Consider the following 25,751-nt stretch of genomic DNA (forward strand, 5'->3'; position numbering starts at 1 on the left):
CCTGTGTGCCACTGCCTGTTTCCCATGGGATTCCATCTTGGACCTCTGGGTCTGACATCATCTTTCATCCAATCCACCTAGGACCCAGTTAACACAAGCCCTGTCAAGTGATGGTTCTGCAAAGAGCCGAATATGGCCATGAAGCAGTTCCCTGTGTTATTTGGATATAGTCTGGACATAAATGTGCTTAGACTATAGGTCATGTGTCTTCTTGAGTTAATGTATTCACCCCTTGCCTACCTGTCTGGGTTCAAATCCTGGGTCTTTTACTCACTTGCCCTGTGGCCCTGGGCAAGTAACTTAATCTCTGTGCTTTAGTTTTCTCCTTTGTATAATATTTAGCTAGTGCAGTGGCTCACCTTTATAATCTCAGCACTTTGGGAGGCTGAGGCAGGAGGATTGCTTGAGCCAGCCCAGGAGTGGGAGATCAGCCTGGGCAAAACAGTGAGACCCTGTCTCTTTAAAAAAAAAAAAAAAAAAAAAAAAAATTAGTCAGATGTGTGGTGGTGGACACCTGTAGTCCCAGCTACTCAGGAGGCTGAGATGGGAGGATTGCTTGAGCTCAGGAGGTTGGACTGCAGTGAATTGTGATTGAGTCACTGAACTCCAGCTTGGGTGACAGAGCAAGACCCTATCTCAAAAAACCAAAACAAAACAGAAAACTAAAAAAAAAATTCTCTCACATTGAATCAAATTAGTAGATGAAAAGAAAACTATGCCTGATACACAGTAAGTGATAATAAATTGTAATCATTATTACTAGACTTTCACCTGAGGAGGAGAGAGAGCCATATTTTATTTTAGTAGTGACAGAATTCAGAAAAAGAGTTTGAAAAAGTTATTTTTTCATGCCTGGGTGTGGTGGCTCACTCTTGTAATCCCAGCACTTTGGGAGGCCGAAGCAGGTGGATCACTTGAGGCCAGGAGTTTGAAACCAGCCTGGCCAACACGGTGAAACCCCATCTCTACTAAAAATACAAAAATTAGCCAGGCATGGTGGTGGGTGCCTGTAAGCTCAGCTACTCAGGAGGCTGAACTGGGAGGATGCCTTGAACCTGGGAGGTGGAGGTTGCAGTGGGCCAAGATTGCACCACTGCACCCCAGCCTGGGTGACAGAGCGAGACTCCATCTCAAAACAAAAAGAAAAGATATTTTTTCTTTCATTTGTAACAGGTCTATTAACTAGAATAACTTCATAAAATGCTGTCTGGATTGTGCCCATCAAGCAAACACTGACAGTATCATTCTGCCGGTAGAAAATTGTTTTTCTCCTCTGTATGGATTCAGATTTATTCCTTTTTTATAACTTAAAGAATAGATAACAACTGCTTGTTTCATCCTAAATAAATAAGGACCTCTCAGATCTCGATGCCTGGCCTAAATAGCATGGCAGATCCCAGCCTCCTCATCTTCTCTGTGGTCAGATAAAGGCTGAGATGTGTGGCACCCACTCCTTCCAGAAGAGTCATCTGTTGCCTGGGGTCTAGAGGCTCATACAAAACAGACAAGAAGCCAGAAGCAGTGGCTCACACCGGTAATCCCAGCAGTTTGGGAGGCTGAGGCAGGAGGATCATTTGAGGTCAGGGGTTCAAGACCAGCCTGGCCAACATCATGGTGAAACCCCATCTCGACTGAAAATACAAAAATTAGCCAGGTGGGGTGGCATGCACCTGTAGTCTCAGCTACTTGGGAGACTGAGGCAGGAGAATCGCTTGAACCCGGGAGGTAGAGGTTGCAGTGAGTGGAGACAGTGCGACTGCACTCCACCCCGGGCACACAGGGCAAGACTCCATCTCAAACAAACAAACAAAAAAGAAGTATGTAAGTATGTGTACAGCCGTTCCTTAAATCCTCTGTTCTTCAATATTGCTAGGAGGCCCCTGAGAGATTTTATCACAACATAGTTTATTAGGTATAAATGGCAGAGCCTACAGCAATCAGAAGAGGGCTGCCCAGTGTACACATGTTACGGGTGTGAGCCTTGGCCAGTGGAGAAGCAGGTGCCTGACCCAGTCAGGCCAGGAGGAGGCACGAAGTCAGGAGAGCATTAGCAGGCCTCAGGCCTTGCTGGTTCCAGGGCTCTGGGCTGTGGGCTGCCTGGCCTGCCCTTTTGATAGCAGTTCTCAAGCCTCTTGACCACTCTACTAGAGGCTCCCTGGCACTGAAGCCAGGGTCTCAGCAGGCCACACGAGCGAGCCTGGCCAGCTGGCTGCATGCCTGCCACTGACCCACTGCGGCTCTTCCCTGCACTCAGTGACTGCTGGAGCCCTGACTCCCAGACCACTGAGAATAGAGCGACTTCACGTGACAGCCCCTCTGTGTGTAAGTCTCAGGCCAAGCCCTTCCGTGGAGTGAGCTGTTTCCTTCCACATTCAGAGCCGCAGGTTCGGGACAGAAGCCAGGTGCTGTCTGATGTGGGCCAAGGACATGAGCCCATGTGGATGTGAGAGCAGGCCTCCTGTGTGTCACCATGTGACTTAGATCACAGCCAGCAGGGATCAGGAGTGTTCTCAGAGCCATCAGGCCTCCCCCAGCTCCCCAGACATTTTTCGAAGCTGCAGGAACAGCCACAGATGCTGCTCTCGTGGCAGCCGGGACTGGCCAGCCCAGAAAAGAAGCCAGTGAAGTCCCAATGAGGCCCTTGGGGGCAAGTGGGCTCCTAACTGGGCTTTTTGCCAAAGCCTAGAAAGATAAGACACCGGCCATGTTTCACTCCGTTTTTCCCGTGTGTGTTTTTTTTTTTTTTTTTGAGACAGAGTCTCGCTCTGTCACCCAGGCTGGAGTGCAGTGGTTCAATCTCAGCTCACTGCAACCTCCGCCTCCTGAGTTCAAGTGATTTTCCTGCCTCAGCCTCCTGAGTAGCTGGGATTGCAGGTGCCCGCCATCACACCCAGCTAATTTTTGTATTTTTATAAGAGATGAGGTTTCACCGTGTTGGTCAGACTGCTCTCCAACTCTGACGTCAGGTGATCCGCCTGCCTCAGCCTTCCAAAGTGCTGGGATTACAGGCATGAGCCACTGTGCCCAGCCCCGTTTCCTTCTGACTCTTGTTTTCTTACCAGTGGGAACCTATTGCTCACAGGAAGAAAATGACATTGTCCTTATTTTGTGACTTCTGGCAACTGTCTTTTCCCAAGGAAGCCCCTTCCCTTCTGCCCTGCCTCTGAGTTCAAGCCGGGGTGCAGCTCCTAGTATTTTCAAGCATCTTACAAATGGAGATCAGCCCCGTCCTCCTCCGACATCCTCACCCCGCATCAGAGTCAGGACTCCACGGTGCTGTGGTCATCACGGCTGCACGGCCCTGCAACCCTGAGCCCCACTGGGCTCTGACTGTGGTTACCAGCATCTTAGGAGACAGAATAACAGTCTGGAAGCAGAAACAGATACTGTCCACTTCATAAACAGCCACAGCCACAAGGTTTATTCCTGGATCACAAACCAACCCCACTGACCACACTCCCAAGCTACTTTATATTAAACTTGTTATCAAATCACCCACATAAATACATATAATAAATACAAAAACAGACAGGCTTTTTTTTCAGTCTTTGGTATAGAGAGCTTTCTCCTCCTCTTATTCCTCCCTCTGTCTCTGTGCTCTGAAGACATTTCCTTGTGTTCACATTATTTCCTTGGATACAGAATTGCCCAGAAGTAAACTTTGTGCTGGAACCCCTGCCTCCATTGACAGTCCTGCCAGGGACCCAGCCCACAGTGGCCCAGGGGAGAAGCAGGCCGTGGGGACTCACACGTAGTCGTTCAGCCTGTACCCGCTGTGCGTGGCCGAGGTCACTGAGGGGGCCCGGTTGTCTTTGTAGGCAGCTGGTGGCTGGTAGGCAGGTGCGGTGGTGGCGGTGGCCGTGGTGGCCCTGGGCGGGGCCTGGTAGGGCCTGTAGGGTGCCTCGTCCTGGCAGGACAGGCAAAGCAGGGTGCCACCAATGAGCGAGAGGGACGAGGAGATGAAGCCCAGGTACAGGGCCTGGCCAATCTCGAACTTCATGCCGCTGGGCAGCAGCGGGTTGTAGAAATTCTGCACCACGTCATTGGTGGTCCAGGAGACAGCCACCATGCACAGGAGGCCGGCCAGGATGAAGAGGGAGCCGCCGAGGATGGCGAAGGTGGTCTTGGCAGGTGTGCCCTTGGCGCAGCGCGTGCACTTCATCCCGATGACCGCGCAGGCGCAGGCTATGCCCGAGAGCAGGCAGGAGATGACCATGAGGGCACGGGCAGCCTGGAGGTCTTGGGGCAGCGCCAGCAGGGACCGGTAGATCTGGCACTGGTAGATGCCTGTGCTGTGCCACACGCACTCCATCCAGAGCCCCTTCAGGTAGGACACGGCCGTGAGGATATTGGTGCCCACATGCGCCGTCCTTCGCCAGTGAGGCAGGATGGTGGTGATCAACGTGCCCACCATGCCCAAGAAGCTGAGCAGGAAGCCCAGGAGCTGCACGGCCGTGCTGGCCATGGTACGGCTGCCTGCCTAGGCCAGCCTGGCAGCTCCCTGGGCCCTCGAGGTCACGCCGCTCCTCAGGTGCCGGCCGGAGCCCTAATGAAGCCGAGGGAGGCGGGAGCAGGGAGAGAAAGGAAACGGGTTAAAGATTATCTCATGCACTTATTTCTGTCACCGAAACCAAGTTTTCCATAGGCGGTTGGTGTGGCAATTAACATGTTTTCAAAAATAGTTTCTGAGACTTCACTGGGTGGGAGAATAGCTGCTTTCCCGGGAAGGCAGGATCTGAAGGGATGACAGCCGACGCTGGTCTCGGGGAAGGACTCCAGCCTCCTGCCGGAAGTTCTGCTCATGTCCACCCTCAAGCACTGCTGCTGCTTTGGCATCTCCTGTCCTTCCGTTCGTCAGTAACCAGGAATAACACTTGTTAAATCAACATGTGCTATTCATGCCTTGGCCTGACAGTGCCCAGGTGTGTGCCAGCTGTGACTTAGAAAATAGCCCTGGGCGGTTGTCAGCATGAGGGGTTTTCTGAAGTGGGCAAATTCTCCACCCACGTGCTCAGGCAGGGAGAGGTTTCGTCCCCTCGGCAGGTCAGATGCTGCCTTCAGAATTCCAGAGCTGGATGTGACCCAGAGACTGTCAGCTGATGCCAGGGCAGGAATTTCCAAGGTCACAGCCCCTCAGGAGCTGCAGCAGGAGCACAGGCCAGCATCCCTCCTCTCCAGCATGGACCTCCGCTCCCACCATGCTCCCCATTCGCTATGCCCACTTGTGACTGCTGAGGGCTGATCGAGGGTGACTTTATTATCAAACAGAGGCTGCTACCTGGCTTTCAGGGATATGGGAATGCCGAGCCCTTTCAAAGGCTTTTAAAGAATTCTTAGCATACCAAAATCCAGAACACTTTTTGGGGACAAGGACCCGGCACCTATGTAGGGCCAGGCATATAGAAGACACTAGGGACCGGGCACAGTGGCTCATGCCTGTAATCCCAGCACTTTGGGAGGCCGAGGCAGGTGAATCACCTGAGGTCAGGAGTTCAAGACCAGCCTGGCCAACATGGTGAAACCTCGTCTCTACTAAAAATACAAAAATTAGCTGGGGATGTTGGCAGGTGCCTATAATCCCAGCTACTTGGGAGGCTGAGGCAGGAGAATTGCTTGAACCAGGGAGGGTGAGGTTGCAGTGAGCTGAGATCGCACCACTGCACTCCAGCCTGGGAGACAGAGTAAGACTCCGTCTCAAAAAACAAAACAAACAAACAAACAAAAAAACAGTAGGAAATACAGAAGGAAGGAAGGAGAGAGGGAAGAAGAGGAGGAGGGAGGGAGGAAGGAGAAAGGAAGGAAGCGGGCGCACAGAGAAAGGAAGGAAAAAAGGAAGGGATGAAGGCAGAAAGGGAGGGGAGTGAAAGTCTTGAGTGGACACCACTAGCTTTTCTCTCCTGCCTGGGGCAAGGTAATCAGCGAGACCAAGCATCAGGAGGTCCGGGCCCTGGCTGCGCCCATCCAGTGGGTGACCTGGGGCTCAGCTTCTTTTTTGGTTCTGAAGGGAGAAAAGGGAAGCGTCTCTGCTGACGACAAGTCACTTCAGCATCCCAAACCGGCGAAAAACTCAGTAGGCAAAACCTGCTTCTTCTTCTGCAGAGGGCTGAGCCTCAGTTAAGCAGTGCAGGCTGCAGACAGGAAAAGTGGGCTGCAGGGTGTTGCCCATGAGACCCTGAGACATTGTCAAGAAATCTCCAGTGGGGCTTGGCGGCTGTAATCCCAGCACTTTGGGAGGCTAAGGCAGGTGGATCGCTTAAGGTCAGGAGTTTGAGACCAGCCTGGCCAACATGGTGAAAGCCTGCCTCTACTAAAAAAAAACAAAAATCAGCTGGGCATTGGTGGTGTGCACCTGTCATCCCCAGTTACTCAGGAGGCTGAGGCAGGAGAATTGCCTGAACCGGGAGGCAGAGGTTTCAGTGAGCCTAGATCGTGCCACTGCACTCCAGCCTGGGCGACAGAACGAGACTCTGTCTTGAAAACTAACTAACTAAATAAATAAATAAATCCCCTACTAGATGGAAATCACTTGGTGAGTAAATAATAACTGATGTTTCCACTGGGAGTCTAAACCGTCATCTTGCTAATTTAAAAACATATACTGGGTTTAAATGCTTTAGCATTGTAGGAGGTAATTGGTTCTGTCCTGATGAATGAACAAACAAAAATAAATAATAACAAAACAATGTGGTGCCTCACAGGACACGGAGTAGACTGAAGGGGTGTCCAGGTGATAGGGTTCGGATTTGTGTCCCCACCCAAATCTCATGTCGAATGGCAGTCCCCAGTGTTGGCGGAAGGGCCTGGTGGGAGGCAAATGAATCATGGGGGCAGACTTCTTCCTTACTCTTCTTGTGATAGTGAGTGAGTTCTCATGAGATCTGGTTGTTTAAAAGTGTGCAGCACCTGCCTGCTCCCCTCTCTCTCTTCTTCCTTCTCTGGCCGTGTCATGCCTGCTTCCCCTTTACCTTCCGCCATGATTGTAAGTTTCCTAAGGCCTCCCCAGTCATGCTTCCTGTACAGCTTGTGAGAGCCAATGAAGCCTCTTTTCTTTATAAATTATCCTGTCTCAGGTAGTTCTTTGACTCAGGTTGCATTGTGAGAATGGACTGATACACCGAGTATTTTTCTGCTGCTGTTTTGGATGACTATTTGTTCACAGCCCAGAATTTGTCACATGCACTATGCACGATGCTGGCTTTGCATAAAGCCTTTCTTCCCTCCACACAGCAAGCACTCACTCTGTCCAGGGACTGGGGACACCATCACAGTCCCTGCTGGCCAGAGAAGGACCAGGGCCGGCTGTCCTATGGTCACTGCCCTGGGGGAGGTGCTGGCAACAAGGCCAAGGTGGCCACCCTGATAGGCACAGCCAGTGGGGCTGCCAGCGGACCCACCCTACACCCTGAGCACACTGATGGCACCAGATGACCGGGCCTGAGCACGGTTTGAACACTGACACATTTCCTAGTTTATTCCCAACAACCTAATGCGTCAGTGACTGTTACCATCCCCTTTTTACACTTGGGGGAACAAGAGGAGCAGAGGACAAAAGTCCTATGCCTGGCCTGGCTAGTGTTCTGCTTGGTGTCATTCCCCCTTTAAACACTAATGCTTCAATGAGATGGGACTGAAGTTAGTGTAAGGACTGAGGGATGGTGTTAGCAACAGATTCTCCTTCCCACAGAGATCTCAGAACAGTGACCTTGTCCCTTTTGCAGTGGTTTGGGCAGCCAGGACAACAAACTGCCCTGCTTTGCTAGGGCCTGAGGGGTTGCCCAGGACAGGGACCTTCAGGGCTGAAACTAAGACAGTCCCAAGGAAACCAGGACCAGAGGCTCCTCCAGGTACCTAGATCTCCGAATGGCCTCTGAGATCTCTTCCCGCCCTGCTTTGAGGCTGCCTCCAGCGTGACGGCCACACAGGGTGTCCCTGGTCCAAGCATAATGGGGCTTCTTGCAGCTCTCACTGTCAAGGTCAGTAGTTAAGTATACAGACCCTAAAGAATGTGGCATAAAAGCCAAGCCCATTAGGCTAGGCGAGTGGACCAGAGGTTTATTGGAGGTCTAAATATTTATGGAGAGCAATGATGGCTAATTTTAGAAACCATTAGGCTGCTATTTTTAAACGTGTGCTATAAGGATTTGCTAATTTAAGACATGAGTGTTAATGAGCCCCCAAATCCCAGACACCAGCTCCCCAACCTGCTTTCCTTCTTCCTTACCAGCAGCTGCTACTGGCATTAGGTAATAATTCAACTTCCCTGCAACTGCTTTTCACTTTGGGGCCTTTCAAGGGAAAAACAACTTTAACTGAACGCATCTCCCTGGAAGCCACATAAAATTCCTCCGTGATGCTCCGGAAGCGCCCTGCCCTGCAGGGCTGTTTGTATAGGAAGGAACTTGCCCAAGCCTCACCTCCCAGGGGGAGCAGCCCATGCAGGGCTGAACTGGTGTTCACCTGTGGTCTACCATTTTTCTGCAGCCATGTGTGTGCATGTGGGAAGATTTGCTAGAGAGATACGGGTCCAAAACAAATAGGGTTCCAAGCATCAAGCTCCAGAAAGCCCTCAACAGGCTGAGTGGTGGTGGGAAGGCAGAATCTAACAGGATGTGTTAGAGGAATCAATGCTGGGTCCTGCATTTGGGTTCACAAAACCCCAAAATTACAATCCTGGGTGGGGAGTATGTGGCTTAGCTGCACAAAAGAGCAGGATTTAGGGCTGAGTTTCCCAACGACCACATCTCTGAATGCTGCATTTGCAGGATGTCGTGTGTCAAGGACACAAATGTCAAATATGTTTAAGAAAACCTTAGTGACTGTAGGACTTCTCATAGCTGGAAACGTGTCAATGTGCATTGTGTCTCTCCCAGAAAAGGTCTCATGTGCAGCATCCCCTGAACTTATTTGACTAGAGACACCCCCCACCACCCCTTTAGCAAAGAACAGTTTGCAGTGAAATCACTTTGGCATGATAACTTGGACTTGGCAATGGTGAGATAGAGTGGGTTGCTGTATTAGTTTGTTCTCATGCTGCTATAAAGAACCGCCCAAGATGGGTAATTTATAAAGGAAAGAGGTTTAATTGACTCACAGTTCCGCAGGACTGGGGAGGCCTCAGGAAACTTACAATCCTGGCAGAAGGTGAAGCAAACACATCCTCTTTAAATGGCAGCAGGAAGGAGAAGAATGAGTGCCAAGCTGAGGGTGAAGCCCCTTATGAAACCGTCACATCTCGTGAGAACTTACTATCATGAGAGTAGCATGGTGGAAACCACCCCCATGATTCAATTACCTCCCACCGGGTCCCTCCCCATGACATGTAGGGATTATGGGAACTATAATTCAAGATGAGATTTGGGTGGGGACACAGCCAAACCATATCATTCTGCCCTGGCCCCTCTCAAATCTCATGTCCTCACATTTCAAAACACAATCATGCCCTTCCAACAGTCCCCCAAGGTCTTAACTCATTGCAGCGTTAACTCAAAAGTCCAAGTCCAAAGTCTCATCTGAGACAAGGCAAGTCCCTTCTGCCTATGAATCTGCAACATCAAAAGCAAATTAGTTACTTCCTAGATACAATGGGGTTACAGGCATTGGGTAAATACCGCCATTCCAAATGAAAGAAATTGGCCAAAACAAAGCTACAGGCCCCATGCCAGTTCGAAATCCAATAGGGCAGTCATTAAACCTTAGAGTTTTGGTCGGCTTTGTCCCCAGCAGAGAGTATCAGAAAACAATAGAGCTGTAAAGAATTTTGAAAATCTGTGAAGGGCACCGGTGAAACGCCAGAGCTGCTATAGGCCCTTCCAACTGGCTCTGGTTTCAGGATCACCAGCTCTGAAGGGAGAGGGTTTTTTTGTGTGTGTCCATTATAAACTTTTATGTTGTCTCCCTCTGTTTTCTCTGAGCTATGTTTTTCTTTAAAAAAGCAGGGTTCTGGAGCACAAAGTAGGGTGCCCTTGTTTTGCTCACCTCCTGGCCCACCTGGACCCCAACTGCGTCAACTTTGGCTCCAGATTAATCATCATTTCAACAGCAGTGGCCATGGGGATGGCCTGGCCAGGACTAAGGGGAGGACGTGTTGTCTACCAGCCTGTGTCTTGACTGCCTGGGGTCAGAGCAGTCAAGGGATAGGGACAGGGCCACCCTATCTTACCATTGCCAAGTCCAAGTGATTGTACCAAAGTGATTTCACTGCAAGTTCTTATTCTTTGGTAAAGGAGGTGGCAGGGGTGTCTCTAGTCAAATAAGTTTAGTGGATGCTGCATATAGAGACCAGGCTTCTTGGAGGGGTGCAGGGGTGGGATGGGTGGGGTGTCTGAGTCCCTTACTCTCCTTAACCTTCAGCAGTCTCACCTGCTGCTGTCACCTCATGCCTGCAAAATCAGCCCCTGTGATGAAAGCTTTCCTATGGATACGCATTGCTCCACAGCCCTTGTCTACCCACCCTGGTGAAGGAAATGTCAGCCCCAGAATGGAGGGGTGCAGGTCATCAGCAGGGAGTTGGGGCACAAGCCAGGTGTGGTGGAAGTTTCTTTCTTTCTTTTTTTTTTTTTTTGAGACAGAGTCTCACTCTGTCGCCCAGGCTGGAGTGAAGTGGCACAATCTCCGCTCACTGCAAGGTCCACCTCCCAGGTTCAGGCCATTCTCCTGCCTCAGCCTCCCGAGCAGCTGGGACTACAGGCGCCCACCAGGTGGAAGTTTCTTTACCCGGAACTGCCCTGAGCCCCACTGTGCAGGCAGAGAGTTGGAGGATGTGGTCACCAGTGCCTTTTGCCTGCCTTGTGGTCGGAATGGCTCTTGAGATGTTTGGGAATGAGCCATTATACATGTTTGCCCTAAAATGCTCTGACATGATGTTGGGTCCACTATAGAAATAGCGTAAAACCTGATTTTCTGTCTGTAAACTTATTAGAGAAAAATGAAGTGCCGCCTTAAAATGAACATAGTCCTTGGCCCTTGAAATAATGTAGAGTTGCTTCAACATTGATGTTCAGCCACTTAAGAAAATGTCTGGTTCAAAAACCTGAATGTCCTCACTGTCACCCCAATCAAATGGCCTCTTCATTATTGTCTAGCTATTTCATAAATGATTTGGCTGGGGACGGTGGCTCACACCTGTAATCCCAGCATTTTGGGAGGCCGAGGTGGGCAGATCACCTGAGGTCGGGAGTTTGAGACCAGCCTGGCCAACATGGTGAAACCCTATCTCTACTAAAAATACAAAAATTAGCTGGGTCTGGTGATGCATGCCTGTAATCCTAGCTACTTGGAGGCTTCAATAGCTTGAAGGTTGCAGTGAGCTGAGATTGCACCACTGTACTCTAGCCTGGGTGACAGAGTGAGACTCTGTCGCAAACAAAACAAAATAAACAAACAAAATCATAAATGCTTGAATTTGGGAACTAAAAATAAACTCAAGGGAGATTTGGATTCATCTAGATGAGATTTATTAGCAAAACTACTCAACACAGAGAAAAGAAAGTAATTCTTATGCTATGAGGTATCTGCATGAAATAACTTCAACTAGTATTTCTTTTTCTTTTCTTCCTTCCTTCCTTCCTTCCTTCCTTCCTTCCTTCCTTCCTTCCTTCCTTCCTTTCTTCCTTCCTTCCTTTTTCTTTTTCTCTTTTTTTTGACAGAGTCTCACTGTGTCATCCAGGCTGGAGTACAGTAGCACTATCTCGGCTCACTGCAACTCTGCCTCCCAGGTTCAAGTGATTCTCTTGCCTCAGCCTCCTGGGTAGCTGGGATTATAGGCCCCCACCACCACGTCTGGCTAATTTTTATATTTTTAGTAGAGATGTGGTTTCACCGTGTTGATCAGGCTGGTCTCGAACTCCTGGCCTCAAGAGATCTACCCACCTCTGCCTCCCAAAGCGCTAGGATTACAGGTGTGAGCCACTGTGCCCAGCCTCAACTAGCATTTCCTAAGGACATCCTGGACACTGTGTTTCTTAATAATTTGCAAAACAAATGCATATCTTTTCAAGAAGCTTAGGGATACTTTAGAGGGGCTATTTTTAGCACATCTTCTTACAGAAATATGTAAGAATGATGAGAAAGTGATCAAGCAGTACCTTGGAAAAACCATTTCACATTCATTTCAGATGGGTTACACTGTGGGGTGTTGGCTCTAAAAATAAAACTTTCTTCATCACTATTCCAAACTTCCTGTAACTTTCCTTGGGTTATTTTTCAGACTGGCAGGCATCTAGATTTTAAATGTGTGAGGACTTTCTATGCCATCCGCATAGAGTCGCTCATGAAGCCTTTCCATGAGAGGCAGAGACAGGACACTTACATGACTACAACTTATTACTATCATGATAGTTACTGCTTGCTGTTGTTATTTGAGAAAACCAGCGTGAAATATCTTACTCAAAATCATATGGACATGACACGTTCCATGAATTCCTCCCCTCTCTTTTGGATGAAGAAATAAAAATCTATTTTTTTTATAACAAGAACTGATTTGAAGAAAAGTTTATATTAATACAAATGAAAACCATGGTACGCAGTTAAATGGTTACAGAGGCTATTTTCAGCTCAGTAAGATTGAATGACCTATTGATTTACCGAAAACTACAAACTTAAGGGACCATGACCACAAAAATTAAAACCCTTTCCGGAGGCCTTATCTCTCTCATTTCAACCCACCAAATTTCATTAGAATTCATTGAAAATGCAGTAGATCAGCATTTTAAAATGAAATGATTGAGTTTCATTTGCTTAAATCCATGGGTGCCTTTTCAGAGCGATTTTTCCTGACAAGATAGTCAGGCAGGTTTGCTATGTTGCTGTTGTTTTTCAATTTTCAAGGTGCAGGTAATTAAAAACTTGCCATCTGAGATTTAAAAAAAAATACTAGAAAAGTAAAACAAAACAAAATGAAACAATACCCCCCAAAACCCAGGAGGACATAAAAACATTTCCTAAAGCCTTAGCTGATTATTAGATGACTAACGGTTAAGTGTTCTGTGGGAACACTTTATCTAGGGGATGCGATGGACTGACCTGGTCCCCCAAAAGAGATATGTTGAAGTCCTCCCCGCTCCCAGTGCCTCAGAATGTGACCTTATTTGGAAATAGGGTCATTGCAGATTTAGTTAAGATGAGGTCATACTAAAACAGAGTGGCCCCTAAACCAATAGGGCTGGTGTCCTTATAAGAGGATGGGCATATGAAGACGGAAATAGACACGTGCAGACGGAATAGAAAAAGCACGTGAGCCTGGGAGGCATAGATTGCAACAAGGAGGCAGAGAGTGGAGCGAGAACTTACCAAGCCAAGGAACGCGGAGGATCGCCAGCAACCTGCAGAGGCCCAGCAGGAGGCCCGGGACAGATGCTCCCTCACAGCCCTGGAAGGAACCAGCCTGCCCACACCTTAGTTTCAAGCTTCCAGCCTTCAGAATCATGAGAGAATAAATTTCTGTTGTTTCAGGCCTCCCAGGTTGTGGTGCTTTGTTATGGCAGCCCCAGGAAACAAACACAGGAGAGTAGCTGAAGGGCAGCACAGGGCATTACAGAGAAGACGCTTGGCCAGGCCCCATGGCACACGCCTATAATCCCAGCACTTTGGGAGGCTGAGGTGGGAGGATCACTTGAGCTCAGGAGTTCAAGATCAGCCTGGTCAACATGGTGAAACCCTGTCTCCACTAAAAATAAAAAGAAAAATTAGCTGGGCATAGTGGCTCAAGCCTGTAATCCCAGCTACGTTGGAGGCTGAGGTGGGAGGATGGCTTGAACCTGGGAGGCATAGATTGCAACAAGCAGAGATTGTGCCATTGCACTCTAGCCTGGGTGAGAGAGCAACATCGTATCTCAAAAAGCAAACAAACAAAAAAACCTCATCTGTGATTATAAGAACTGGGTCGGCTTCCAGGACAGGCATTGAGTGTGATCTGGTGGCTTCATTGATAAAAACAGGACAGGTGCAGTGGCTCACACCTGTAATCTCAACATTTGGAAGGCCAAGGTGGGAAGATTACATGATTCCAGGAGTTCAAGGCCATTCATGAGCAACATAGTGAGACCCTGTCTTTACAAAAAAAAAAAAAAAAAATCAAAGCCACGGTTAGCTTCTTGTCTCAAAGTGTGGAGGACAAAATCCAAGGAAAAGGTAGAGGACATGGAGAAAGAAGAATCTGGAAAGTCCCCTGCAAATTTGAAAATTCAAGTGCAAACACAATCTATAGTAAGTAACCCATATAGTAATCAAATGACTCAGCTTCTCCAGGCTTAAAAAGTGTGTGCATTCACTTATCTCACAGGGAGTTTGGGGGGCTCATGTCTCCAGCTTGTGTGCAATTGGCTGGGGTGTACCCAAATTGGTGACTGACCTTTTCAGGCTGGGTGTCTGGTTTTCTTAAGTCAACATGTCTTGGTTTCATAGACCATAAAAGCCCAAATTTGGGGCAGAGTCCAAATTTGAATAAGGTGACTCAGAAGCCTGCTGAAGCTTTACCTTGGAAATCCAGCAGAGCCTACTGGGCTCCCCCTTTAGTCAGGACTTACACCAAAATAGAAAAACAAAGCAAACTCCAAACAAGCAGTAGGTCATTGTCTCAACTGACTGAAAACCTTCATGAATAAGACAACGATTCTGTGAATTTTGTAAGCCTCTGAAAATTATTTACTTGAGAATTGACCTGTGAATAAATTGCAGTGGTTAAAATGTGGTGTCAAATGAAAACATGAGGCTAAGATTTTCTAATGGTAAGGAAAATACTATTAAACATGAGGTTTAAAACTCATTCTTTGTAAATTTAGCTTTGAAGCCCAGGTGCTCCAAAGTTGTTAGTTGTTAATGATAGGAGTGAAAACAGTCATAGTTAAAGTTCCAGAGGGTTTATGATATGCCAAACATGTGCTAAGTGCTTCTATGGGCATTTAATTAACTCTTAAACAATCTCAATGTGCATGTTGCCATCCTTATTTACAGATAGGGAAACTGAGGTGTAGAAAGGTTACATCACTTGTCCAAGGTTACATCTGGGCTGAATTAGGGAGACCAAGCAGGAGGTTCTTGTGATCTTTCAGGTAAGAGATGCTAGGAGGCTGAGCCAAGGTAGTGGGACAAAGGTGGGTGCCAGGAAGAGGTCAGTTTCTATATTCAGGTGAGGCTAGCAGGATGTGCTGGTGGTTTAGCTGTGGGGTGTGAGACACAGATGCCTAAAGTTATTGTCTTGGGCAACTGGAAGAATGGAGTTGCCATTTATTGAGAGCTTGAAGAGGGTTGGAGATCTGGGTATGGAGGGTGTGATGATCAATTTTATGTGTCAACTTGGCTGGGTCATGGGGTGCCCAGATATGTGATTGAACACTATTCTTCATGTTTCTGTGAAGTTAGTCTTTGGACAAGGTTAACATTGAAAGCAGATTGCCCTCCGTAATGTGGGTAGGCCGCACCCAGTCAGGTGAAGGCCAGACTGGAACAAAAACCAAACTGGTGTCTCCATCAGCTCAGACTGCCACAACAAAATACCACAGACTTGCTGGATTAAGCCACAGAAATTAATTTTCTCACAATGCCGGAGGCTGGAAAGTCCAAGACCAAGGTTCTGGCTGCTTTGGTTCCTGGTGGAAATTCACCTGACCTCTTCTTTGCACGCAGGCTGAGAGAAATCTTTCTCTCTTTCCCTTCTTTTTCGAGCACAAATCTCATCGTGAGGGCACACACCCTCATGACCTCACTGAACCCTAATGACCTCCCAAAGGCCCCGTCTCCAAATACTATCACATAGGGGCTTAGGGCTTCAATGTAGGAATTTTGGGAGAATGCAAATGTTTAGTCCATAACATGCAGCCTCCCCTGAGCAAGAAACTTTCTCCAGCAGACTGTATTTGACCTTTATTTCCAACATCAGCCCTTCTTGGCTCTATAGCAGGCTGCCTTCCAACTGAAACTGCAGTGTCAGTGATCCTGGGTCTCCAGACTGCTAGCCCACCCTGCAGAATTTTATTTTATAGATGGGGTCTTGCTATATTGCCCAGGCTGGTCTTGACCTCTTAGGCTCAAGTGATCCTCCCACCTCAGCTTCCTGAGCAGCTGGGACTACAGGCATGTGCTATCATGTCTGGCTAATTTCTAAAAATATTTTGTAGAGATGGAGGTCCCAGTATGTTGTCCAGCCTGGTCTTGAACTCCTGGGCTTAAGCAATCCTCCAGCCTTGGCCTCTCAAAGTGTTGGAATTACAGGTGTGAGCCACTGTACCTGGCCCACCCTGCAGATTTTGCACTTGCCAGCCTTGAGAATCATGTGAGCCAATTCCTTAGAATAAATAGATCTCTTTCTATATAGATGCACATCCTATTGGCTCTGTTTCTCTGGAGAACTCTGACTGATACAGAGGATGAAGGGCAGAAGAGAGGAATTTTGTTTTGGACTTGTTGAGTTTGAGATGTCTGTGCTTACCCAGCTGGGGATAACCATGCTTGCATATGTAAGTGCAGGGTTCAGGGAGGGACTGAACCGGAGAAGTCTGTTTGTGTCTCTACCGCATGGAGATGGGATTAAAAGACGGGATGGATGCTCTTAGGAGGAAGCGTTAGATAGAGAAAAGCAGGGGCTCCAGGGCTGATTCTAGGAACCCTCCAACATCAGGGGAGGGATGAAGATGGAGGAAGAGGAGCCAGCCATGGGCTATAGGAGTGGCCAGTAGAGAATGGTCAACCCAGAGGAGACTGGTGAGGGAGGACAGAGCTCCATGTTGGAGAGAGCAATCTACTGTGTCAAGTCAAGTAATCTGATAAATCAGGTCATCTGAGCACTGAGAAGTGATCGCTGGATTAGCAACATGAAGGAAATCGGAGACCTTGATAAGCTCAGTTTCAGCGGAGTTGATTGGAGTGGATTCAAGAGAGAATAGGGACAGAGGGACAGGAGAGAATTCTTTCAAGAACTTGGACCCTCCGGGAGAATCAGGAAATGAGGCAACAGTTTTAGGACAGGGTCCAGGGCCCATAGACCTCAGGGTATCTTTCAACTCAGCTAGGAAAAAAAGCGACATCTTCTATTTCATTGACCTCTCACTGACAATTAGCATTTCCTTCAATCCTGAGTGAAGGCAGCCATCTACAGCAACACGACCAGTGCCTATGCCTTAATCAGCAATAGAGGTCATGATATTTTGCATCGCATTACAGGCATTGCAGATACCTGCAAAGAACATTTACCATTGTCACAATTTCACATGGTACTTTAAGACCCTTGCTAGACCTCATAATGTAATGCATTAATAAGGAAGGTCATCCATTACTAGGAATAGAATTGCACTAAAATATTTTGATAACTATGTTTTACTATAATTCACTTCCTTTATAATCCTGCATGTTATGTGTTATGTTACACATTTAAAAGCATTGTGCTGAGAAGAATACATCAGCTTCGCCAGATTGCCAAAGGGATCCCAGGCAATCCCCATCCTGCCACCCAGAACACCACCACCAATAACAAAAAACAAAACCAAAGGAGTTGGAAATCTCTGCCAGTGGGATGTGTAGGCAAGAGAGGACTCTTTAGTTTTGCTGTTGTTTTGAAGATGAGAGACACGGAAGCATGTTTGCATGCCTGAGGAAACGGTCCAGTGAGGAGGGAGACATCTGTAGGGGCAGCAGGGATCCTGTGCACACATGGAGAGACCAGCTCTGACCAGCATGGAGAGAGCGCACTCCAGAACGGGAGGGGAGGCAGGAGCAGGAGGCTGGGGGAGATGTCAGTGGACACTAGCACATGTTCTGAGATTGCTCCAAGTTTCTCAGGGAAATAAGAAGCAACATGACGTCTTGAGACAGGAGATGGGGGATGAGGTGCAGGGGGCTTGAGCACAGAGGAGAGCACAGTCATCCAGGAGAATGAGAGCAGGCCTGGACTAAGTCAAGGGGTCAAGTGCTGGTCAGTGCTGGGTGCAGGTGGGGCAAATGGTCTTGAGGGTACCACTGGACCATCGCGCCAGACAGCCTTTCCCAGCACTGGCAGCTGCACTGCGAGGGTCCTAAGTGGACAAAAGGCTGCTCTGGACTTGGTGGGGGTTTTCCTACGGGAAAATGAGGAAGGCGGACAGCCAAGGGAAATAAGCATGCACACAAAGGAATGAAGATCATGGCAGGCCATGGATTTGAAGCTGGGATGGAGGGACAAGAGGACACATCCTGGAGAAGTCACCTGGATTGGTGGCTCTCCATCCTCCTGCTATAGCTGCAGCCCTTGGAGAGTTTTAAAAAGATCCAGATGCCCTGGCCACCTCCAGACATTCTGATTCACCGACTAGGGTAGGGTCCATGCATGGGAATTTTTGAGCTCCTCTCCCCCACCAGGTGATTCTGATGTGCAGCCAGGTTTCAGAACCACTGGCTTATTTATTTCATTAAAAATTATTGTATTTTATTTGTATTTTAGAGACAGGTTCTCGCTCTGTTGGCCAGGCTGGAGTGCAGTGGTACAATCATGGTTCCCTGCAGCCTTGACCTCCTAAGCTCAAGTGATCCTTCCTTCTACCTCAGCCTTCCGAGTAGCTGGGACTACAGGTGTGAGCCACTGCACCCAGCCCCACTGGCTTCATTGATGTAACTTTTATTATTTTATTTTTTTGAGACAGAGTCTTGCTCTGTCGCCCAGACTGGAGTGCAATGGCACGATCTCAGCTCACTGCAACCTCCGCCTCCCGGGTTCAAGCGATTCTCCTGCCTCAGCCTCCCCAGTAGCTGGGATTACAGGCACACGCCACCACACCCAGCTAATTTTTGTGTTTTTAGTAGAGACAGGGTTTCACCATGTTGGCTAGGCTGGTCTCAAACTCCTGACCTCAAATGATCTGCCTGCCTCAGCCTCCCAAAGTGCTGGTATTACAGGCATGAGCCACCACCGTACCTGATGTAACTTTTAAAGGTCTTATTAGGAGTTTAAAGAGTCCAAAACGGTGTAACAGAGAGTCATAGTTCAGATGTCAGTTCTGCTGGGCCTGCCTGCCAACTGCAGGCTCTCTTTGGGATCTCCTGAGATGGGGACGGTTGTGCTTGGCCTGTCCCTGGAATATTGTCTCACCTACCCCTAAGGCTAGGCTCTCCCACTGCCTTTGTCTAAGATTCTCTTCTCTAGTTACAATCTTATCTTCCCTCATGTGACCCTGCACCCCTGTCTTCCGCCATCTAGAAAAAGTGTGTGTGGGGGGTTTCCTTATTTATCTTGCTGCCATCTGGCTCTTACCTTCCCAGAGCCCCATGGAAGCCTGTTCTTACAACCTGGGTCCTCTTCCTGGGACCCCAGTCCATCGTGGACACTGAGCCTCCCTCACTGTTAATCTTGGCCAAGAAGTTACCCCACAGGCATTTATATTTTCATGGATGACCTTTTTTTTTTTCCGAGACAGAGTCTCATTTTGTCACCCAGGCTGGAGTGCAATGGCGCAATCTCAGCTCACTGCAACCTCTACCTCGCAGGTTCAAGTGATTCTCCTGCCTCAGCCTCCTTAGCAGCTGGGATTACAGGCACCTGCCACCACACCTGGCTAATTTTTGTATTTTTAGTAGAGACAAGGTTTCACCATGTTGGTCAGGCTGGTCTCAAACTCCTGACCTCATGATCCGCCGACCTTGGACTCCCAAAGTTCTGTGATTATAGGCGTGAGCCACTGCCCCCGGCCCATGGATGACCTTTGAGAACAAATCTCCTCCTGGCCCAGGCCCTAAAGCATACACTCACAGTGGTGAGGACATGATTGGGTCAGTCTTTCACGAAAGCCTGTGATACTTTGATATAAAGACATTTAGAATTAATTGGGTCAGATATGAGATTTCAGATTGCAGAAATCCTTGTGTAAGCAAAGGCCTTGCAGATAAAGTAGTGCATGGCGGGTACAGCTTAGCCTTTAGACATATACACAGTGGCCAGGTTGTACGTTTGCTCTGAAGAGTACCAGGCTCTGTAGGTTACCTTTGCCTGCTCTCAGGACTGGCTAGATAATTTGCAGAACCCAGTGCAAAATGAAAATACAGAACCCCTTGTTCAGAAATTATTAAGAATGTCAAGATGGCGTCTGCAGAACATCAAGCCCAGTGCAAGCCTGTCTGAGCACGGGGCTCCCTGTGACTGCACAGCGCACGTGCCCATGAAGCTGACCCTGCCTGTTATGGACATGCCAGGAACTGGGCATTGGGTTTCCTCCCTTAAAACAATGAGTGCATCGAGTTAGGATGTGGGAAGGAACAGAGACAGTCTTGCAGTGTTCTGTGGAATCAAAAATATGGTTTCATACGTTTACTTTTCCTTCATTTAAGTGTAGCCCTGATGTCTCTGCGAATATCTGCCATGGAAGAGCCTTTTGAAAGCAAAGCTCTTGCTGGTCTCCTGTGCCCAAGAGTGGCCGCCAGTGGAAACAGACCTGGTGTTCTAAATCTCAGTTTTTGTTTTTTTTCTTCTTCCAGGAAAGCTGTAGACGAGCATGTGCACTTCCAGGCCTGGAAGAAAACAGCTTCCTCCGAATGCCTTGCCTCTTCGCACAAGGCGCTCAGCTCAGAGCTTCCCCTAACCCTGGCAGGTCCCCCCGATACTTCTCTTGGGAACAAAGTGGACAAAGTGAGTGAATGAGCCTCCGCTTCTCCCGTCTTTCTTTTTACAGAGTCACCCCACAGGGAGAGACGAAGGAGGCCGCAGCAGCTCAGGCCCAGGAGCCCTCCCAGCAAATGGCCTGGAGTAGAAAATTCCCCACACGATGTTGCTGTTGGCCACTCAGTGAAAAGTCCTTGGCCCTGGCAGCCACTTGTCCTGCAAATGGTGTGAATGAGGAATCCACAGATCAGCGGGAAGGAGGAACGTTTGAGTTTGAAAACGCCAAGAATCATTCCTGAGCTGGCAAGGCTGACCACCTGCATTTTAAAAATACATCGGTACTAGCCTTGAAAACAGACTTTCAGACTTCTTGTTCTGTGTAATGAAAGATCTTTTTCGATAGATAGGCAACAGAATGATTTTTTTAAAAACAAAAATGGACATATTCCATTTTATTGATCTTTATCTTAAAAAAAACTAACTGGAAAACAGGAAATATTTAATAGTGACATTTTTTTCATAGCACCAAAGGAAGAATCTATGTGTCTTCCTTTTTATAGATTTTTCTGTAGATGCCTTAAGAAGCATTGAACCCATTATACAGATGGGTGAATAAAACACAGTAAGCTTGAGATTTGCAAATCAGATTGGAGCCAGATAAGGATGGGGGCTGGTGCTGGCTTCAAGTCTGACTAATCTTGGGCAAGCTACTCAGCCTATTACTCACCTGACTGTCTACATTGGAAGAGCTCCTCCCCCAGAGACGTCTAGAAGATGCTGAGATAATATATGTAAAAACCGACAAGCCCTTTGGGAAGGATACCAGCACATGCAAGGCGTATGCTACTGAAGTTTTATCGTCCTAACAGATAAGCCCGTCCCCAACTCCAGTGAGTGACCAAGAGACACAGGCATGAGCACTGAGCCCAGATGACAGCATCTTTTCACAGCAGACCCGGACCCAGCCCCTGGGTACGCGCAATGATGAGCTGTTCTCTGGTTTCCCAAAACTTCAAAAATGAAACCCAGTGATCAAGAGATGTCTGGCCTTGAACACTGCAGGAATTAAAGCCAGCATCCAATTAAAGCCAGTGAGGACAGCACTCCAAGGTTGGGGACCGTCTCAGGACACTAATCCTGGTTCCTTTTCTATTTTGCCTGGGTCCCTCCTGCCCATCCTGGGAAGCGGTGGCAGCTGTTGGGGATGTGGGGCCCCAGGTAATTGAAGGATTAGCTCATGTCTCAAATTGCATGACATTCCTCTTCAGCACCATTGTTTTACCCTTACTGAGAGAGATCTATCACTTTCCCACCCCTTCTGCCATGCTAATATGTGTCTGTGTTGGAGGGCAGAGGTGTATTTAGGGAGGAGGAGAATGTTCCGCCTGGCCCTCTTTGCAGAAAAATGAGGGAGTCCCAGCAGACAGAAGGGGGCAGTGGCGCCAAGCTCCCGGAGCTGACCCGTGGCCTCAAAACACTCAACAGATTCAGTCCTTGCTCCCAAGCAGGCCTGGTAAGCGATGAAAAGAGTTCTGCCCAAACTCTCAGGAACCGGATTATTGTCCTTCCTGGCTCATTAGGAGCCTGGCTGCCCTCCGGCCGACTGCGTGGGGTCCTCTGGGGGCTGCCCAGCCCAGCCTCCAGCTGTCTTTCCTGCAGGGGCCAGCACAGCCAGTTCCCCTTGGAGAACGCTCCAGGCCACAGGCATATGCAACGGACGGGGCTTCAGGGCTTCCAAAACAGATGACTGTCAACCCCAACCCTGCCCACCCCACATCCACAGCTTCACCCCAAACTCACATGCAGAAAACCTCGAGTCCCATCTTCCTGTTCAGGTCCCTTGCCAGCTGGAGCCACTCTGGAGCCTGGCCGGACTCTAGCTCCCATGTACAAGAGGACTCAGCCGGAACGCTGCCGCCCTCCTGCCTTCCCTCTTCTGCTGACCGGACGCTTCCAGGCCGGAGTATTTGAGAGGAAATTGCCTAGACAATTATAGTGTTCCTTAGAACGGCCTGCGTGGGCACACGTGCCACTTGGTTAACTAGCATGAGAGGAGGTGGCTTGGCCAGAGCAGACATTCAAGACCAACCAGAAATGTCATTTCTGCCCTGTGGAAAAAAAACGCGCAATACACCTGAACCTGGGCATCTCTTTCCCAACACGCCCTCAGGATCAAGCCTCCCCTTCCCAGCCTGGCAGGGTTGCAGGGCGTCCAGAGTCCAGCCCACGCCTGCCCAGGCTCTCGGCTCTGGGTCCATTGGCTCTTCACACTCACGTCCCTGTGTCCTGGAACTGCCTGATTCTTGTAGATTACTAAAAATCCACAGCTCATTCCCTCCTGCGCCCTGACCACCTGCCCACAGCGACTGTGTCCTCCTCTGAGCCACCACCTGGCGGTTGTCCCCACACAGCTTTGGGTTTTTCTGCTATTGAGTGACTCAGCTTCTCAGCCTTCAGGCTGCTATGGGCCCTAGATGCATGCTGGTCGATTCCGATCAACGAGCAACTGCTTTTGTTTGTTTGCTTTTTTCTACAACTGCAGCTGTGAGTGATTCGGGTGGTCTGTTGGTGGAATGTGGAGCTGGATGGGCTGAGGAGCACAGAGTGGAAAGAGGGACAATTTGCTATGAGTTGGAGATAAGAGACGTGGCATACCGTGAAGCCGGTGCTGATGGAAGAAGGTGGTTTTCTTGGAAGATCAAGACATTTTCTTGAGAGCAATGTCCAGGAGGGCTAGGGAGAGTTCTTCCGGAAGTGAAGGCAGCACCTGAGGGTGGCTGAGGGAACTGGGCGGGGCTGGGAATGCCTCCAGCCCTTTGAGGAGTGATTCTATGATTAGGAGATGTTTGGCCTTGAAAATTGCAAGAATGAAATCTCTTGGTGGGAATGTGTAGCCGAGAGCCAGCACCCTGAGTGGCTCCAAGGTTTGGGGACGCTCTCAAGGCACAAATCCCAGTTCCTTTTCAATTTTGAAAATCACTGTGGGCGATTCTGGAATTCAGAAGTGTGCTGACAGCCATGGATTTAACATGACAAGCATTTCCACCCCGTACTCGCTGAGCCCACCGCAGATGCTCCAGGGCCAGGGACTTACTTGGGCTTCTGTGTGTCTTCCATAGCTTGCATCAATCCGCCAGGCTCCGGTTGGTGCTTAAAAAAAAAGATGCAGCGAAGGAATCTGGTGTGGATGAGTGCTCTGGGCATGGACTGGAAGCCTGGCCCCTGTGTCCCTGGCAATGGGACGGTGAAGGACAGAAAGGCAGCACATCTAGTAGTGTCAGGAGCTTGGAGCAGGAACTTGGAAGCATCTGTTAAATGTTATTGATGGAGGATGGACATCACCCACACCTGCATAGCTTTTTTGGTCTTTTCTTTGGAAGTGAACAGTCACAAACAAAAACAACTTTGGTTCAGGTCATTTACAAGCCCAGATCCTCTATCCTTAGAGGTTTCCCACCAGATATACTATTTCACTATCTATGCCAGGAAAGTTACGTAAAACCACGCAGAATTTTACCTGACAACGAAATAGACCTTTTCGTTAGATCCTCCACCCCACCTAAAGAAGTTACACAGGCTGAAATGAAATTGTTAAAGGAATGAACTAACTTGGAGATAGAATCATTGCCTTTGCTGAAAAACATTTTAAGAATATGGGAATATGTAGGGGTACTAGCATAATAGTAAAATGTGCCCATATTATCTATAATTTTATGCTGGGCATTTAAAAAATTATTTTTTATAACTTTGCCTTTGAGATGATTTGGTTACAAGTTCATAACATTTAGTTTACAACTGGCTTTGATTTCTTGGCATCATTGTGTATTAGGATACCCCACTGGGAGAAAATATAAACTCCAAATTGCTTTAAAATATTATGATATTTTTTAGGGATATTATTCTATGACAGTGAATGAAATGGACATAATGTTCCATTTTGTAGATATTTCGTGAAACTTTCATTAGTCTTGATTTTCTCTGGAAGAATTCATTCCTGTTCTGGGCTGAAGTATGAAAATTCCCTGCCCTGTGACCCTGGCCCAAGGCTCCTCTTGGATAAAACAGTGTTTCCTGGACCAGAGGGCAAAGTCACAGAAACACGATGTGACGAAATCTAAATAGAAAGGTATTGATTTGTTCTTCGTTCATCAAACAGTTATTGGACTCCAGCATGTATGAGTAGCAGGGAGCCTGGCTAGCACTATACCTCCCCTCCCGCCTCTCAGAGTCAGGGCCACAGGCACACATAGAGCCAGGGAAAATGAGGGGGTAGGGAGGCTGGCCCCGAGGCTCCAGCCCCTCTCCCCCAATCCTCTCCCTGAGTGGGTGGGGGACTCTTCTGGCTCCTCCAATTTCCATCGATGTCTGCCCTTGGATCTGGTTTTAAACTCTAAGGTGTAAATGAATCATAATGGCTCAACATTTTGTCCCTCCCAGGAGGTACTTTAAGGAATAAAGATTTAAAAGTAAAACTTTGAATGCCAATCGGGGGTAAGTGAGGATTTGGAGGAAGGTCTTGAGCATTTTCCTAACACTCCTAAAATCATCCCATTCAGTTAGGGCAACAACTATCCTGATGGGTTGGGTACGATGGAAGTTAGTCAATGTTTCAAAGGATGGATGGATGCATGGATGGATGGATGGATGGATAGATTGACGGATGGATGGATGGATGGATGGATGGATGGATGGATGGATGGATAGACAAATCACCTTTATTTTAATCTCAACTGGTCTTTGAAGCTTGATTCATTTTTTGATTTCTCATGGAGCCACGCTAGGGTCGGACACATAGGAAGTTGGCAAAAGTTTGTTGACTAAATACATTAATGAAGGGAAAATTATGTATGCAGAGATACCTGGGGTTTGGGTTACCGGTTTGGGTTCCCTTTGATTTGAGCGATATACATGGTGACAACTTGAGTCTGCAGTTAGTGGATCCTTAGCTAACTTGCTAGAGAAAAGGTCGTGGTAAAACTTGACCTTGCTCTATTCATCAACAGCATATCCTGTGAAAGTCACTACACTTCCATGAAAACCTTGGTGCTAGGCCTACGATATCTTTTCAGAGGTCTGACCTAAGCAGACTCCTTGTGTTAATAGTAACAACAATCACAGTGGTCCTGAACACAAAGGCAGCATTCATTGTGTGCTAGCTATGGTTTTAAGCATATTACATCTATTTACTAATTTAATC

General features: G+C 48.2%; 1 protein-coding gene across 2 annotated transcripts; it reads right to left on the bottom strand.

Annotated features, from left to right (window-relative positions):
• Window positions 1–3,389: 3,389 nt before the first annotated feature.
• Window positions 3,390–23,525, bottom strand: CLDN14 (claudin 14). Of its 2 annotated transcripts, XM_009202269.4 has the most exons (3): window positions 23,210–23,525; window positions 22,355–22,536; window positions 3,390–4,546 (listed from the first exon to the last, which is right to left on the bottom strand). In XM_009202269.4, the coding sequence occupies exon 3, from the start codon at window positions 4,463–4,465 to the stop codon at window positions 3,746–3,748; it is 720 nt and encodes a 239-aa protein (XP_009200533.1). In that variant the 5' UTR covers window positions 4,466–4,546; window positions 22,355–22,536; window positions 23,210–23,525; the 3' UTR covers window positions 3,390–3,745. The 2 variants fall into 2 exon arrangements, with proteins under 2 accessions (XP_009200533.1, XP_031521593.1); XM_031665733.1 differs by having other exon boundaries at window positions 22,355–23,525.
• Between the last annotated feature and the right edge of the window lie 2,226 nt (window positions 23,526–25,751).

The sequence above is a fragment of the Papio anubis genome, chromosome 4 (genome assembly GCF_008728515.1).
Source record: "Papio anubis isolate 15944 chromosome 4, Panubis1.0, whole genome shotgun sequence".
In the NCBI taxonomy this organism is placed as follows: Eukaryota; Metazoa; Chordata; class Mammalia; order Primates; family Cercopithecidae; genus Papio; species Papio anubis.

Bases quoted from the DNA above. Each gene is read 5' to 3' on its own strand.
- CLDN14 (XM_009202269.4), bottom strand. From the start codon at position 4,465: ATGGCCAGCACGGCCGTGCAGCTCCTGGGCTTCCTGCTCAGCTTCTTG.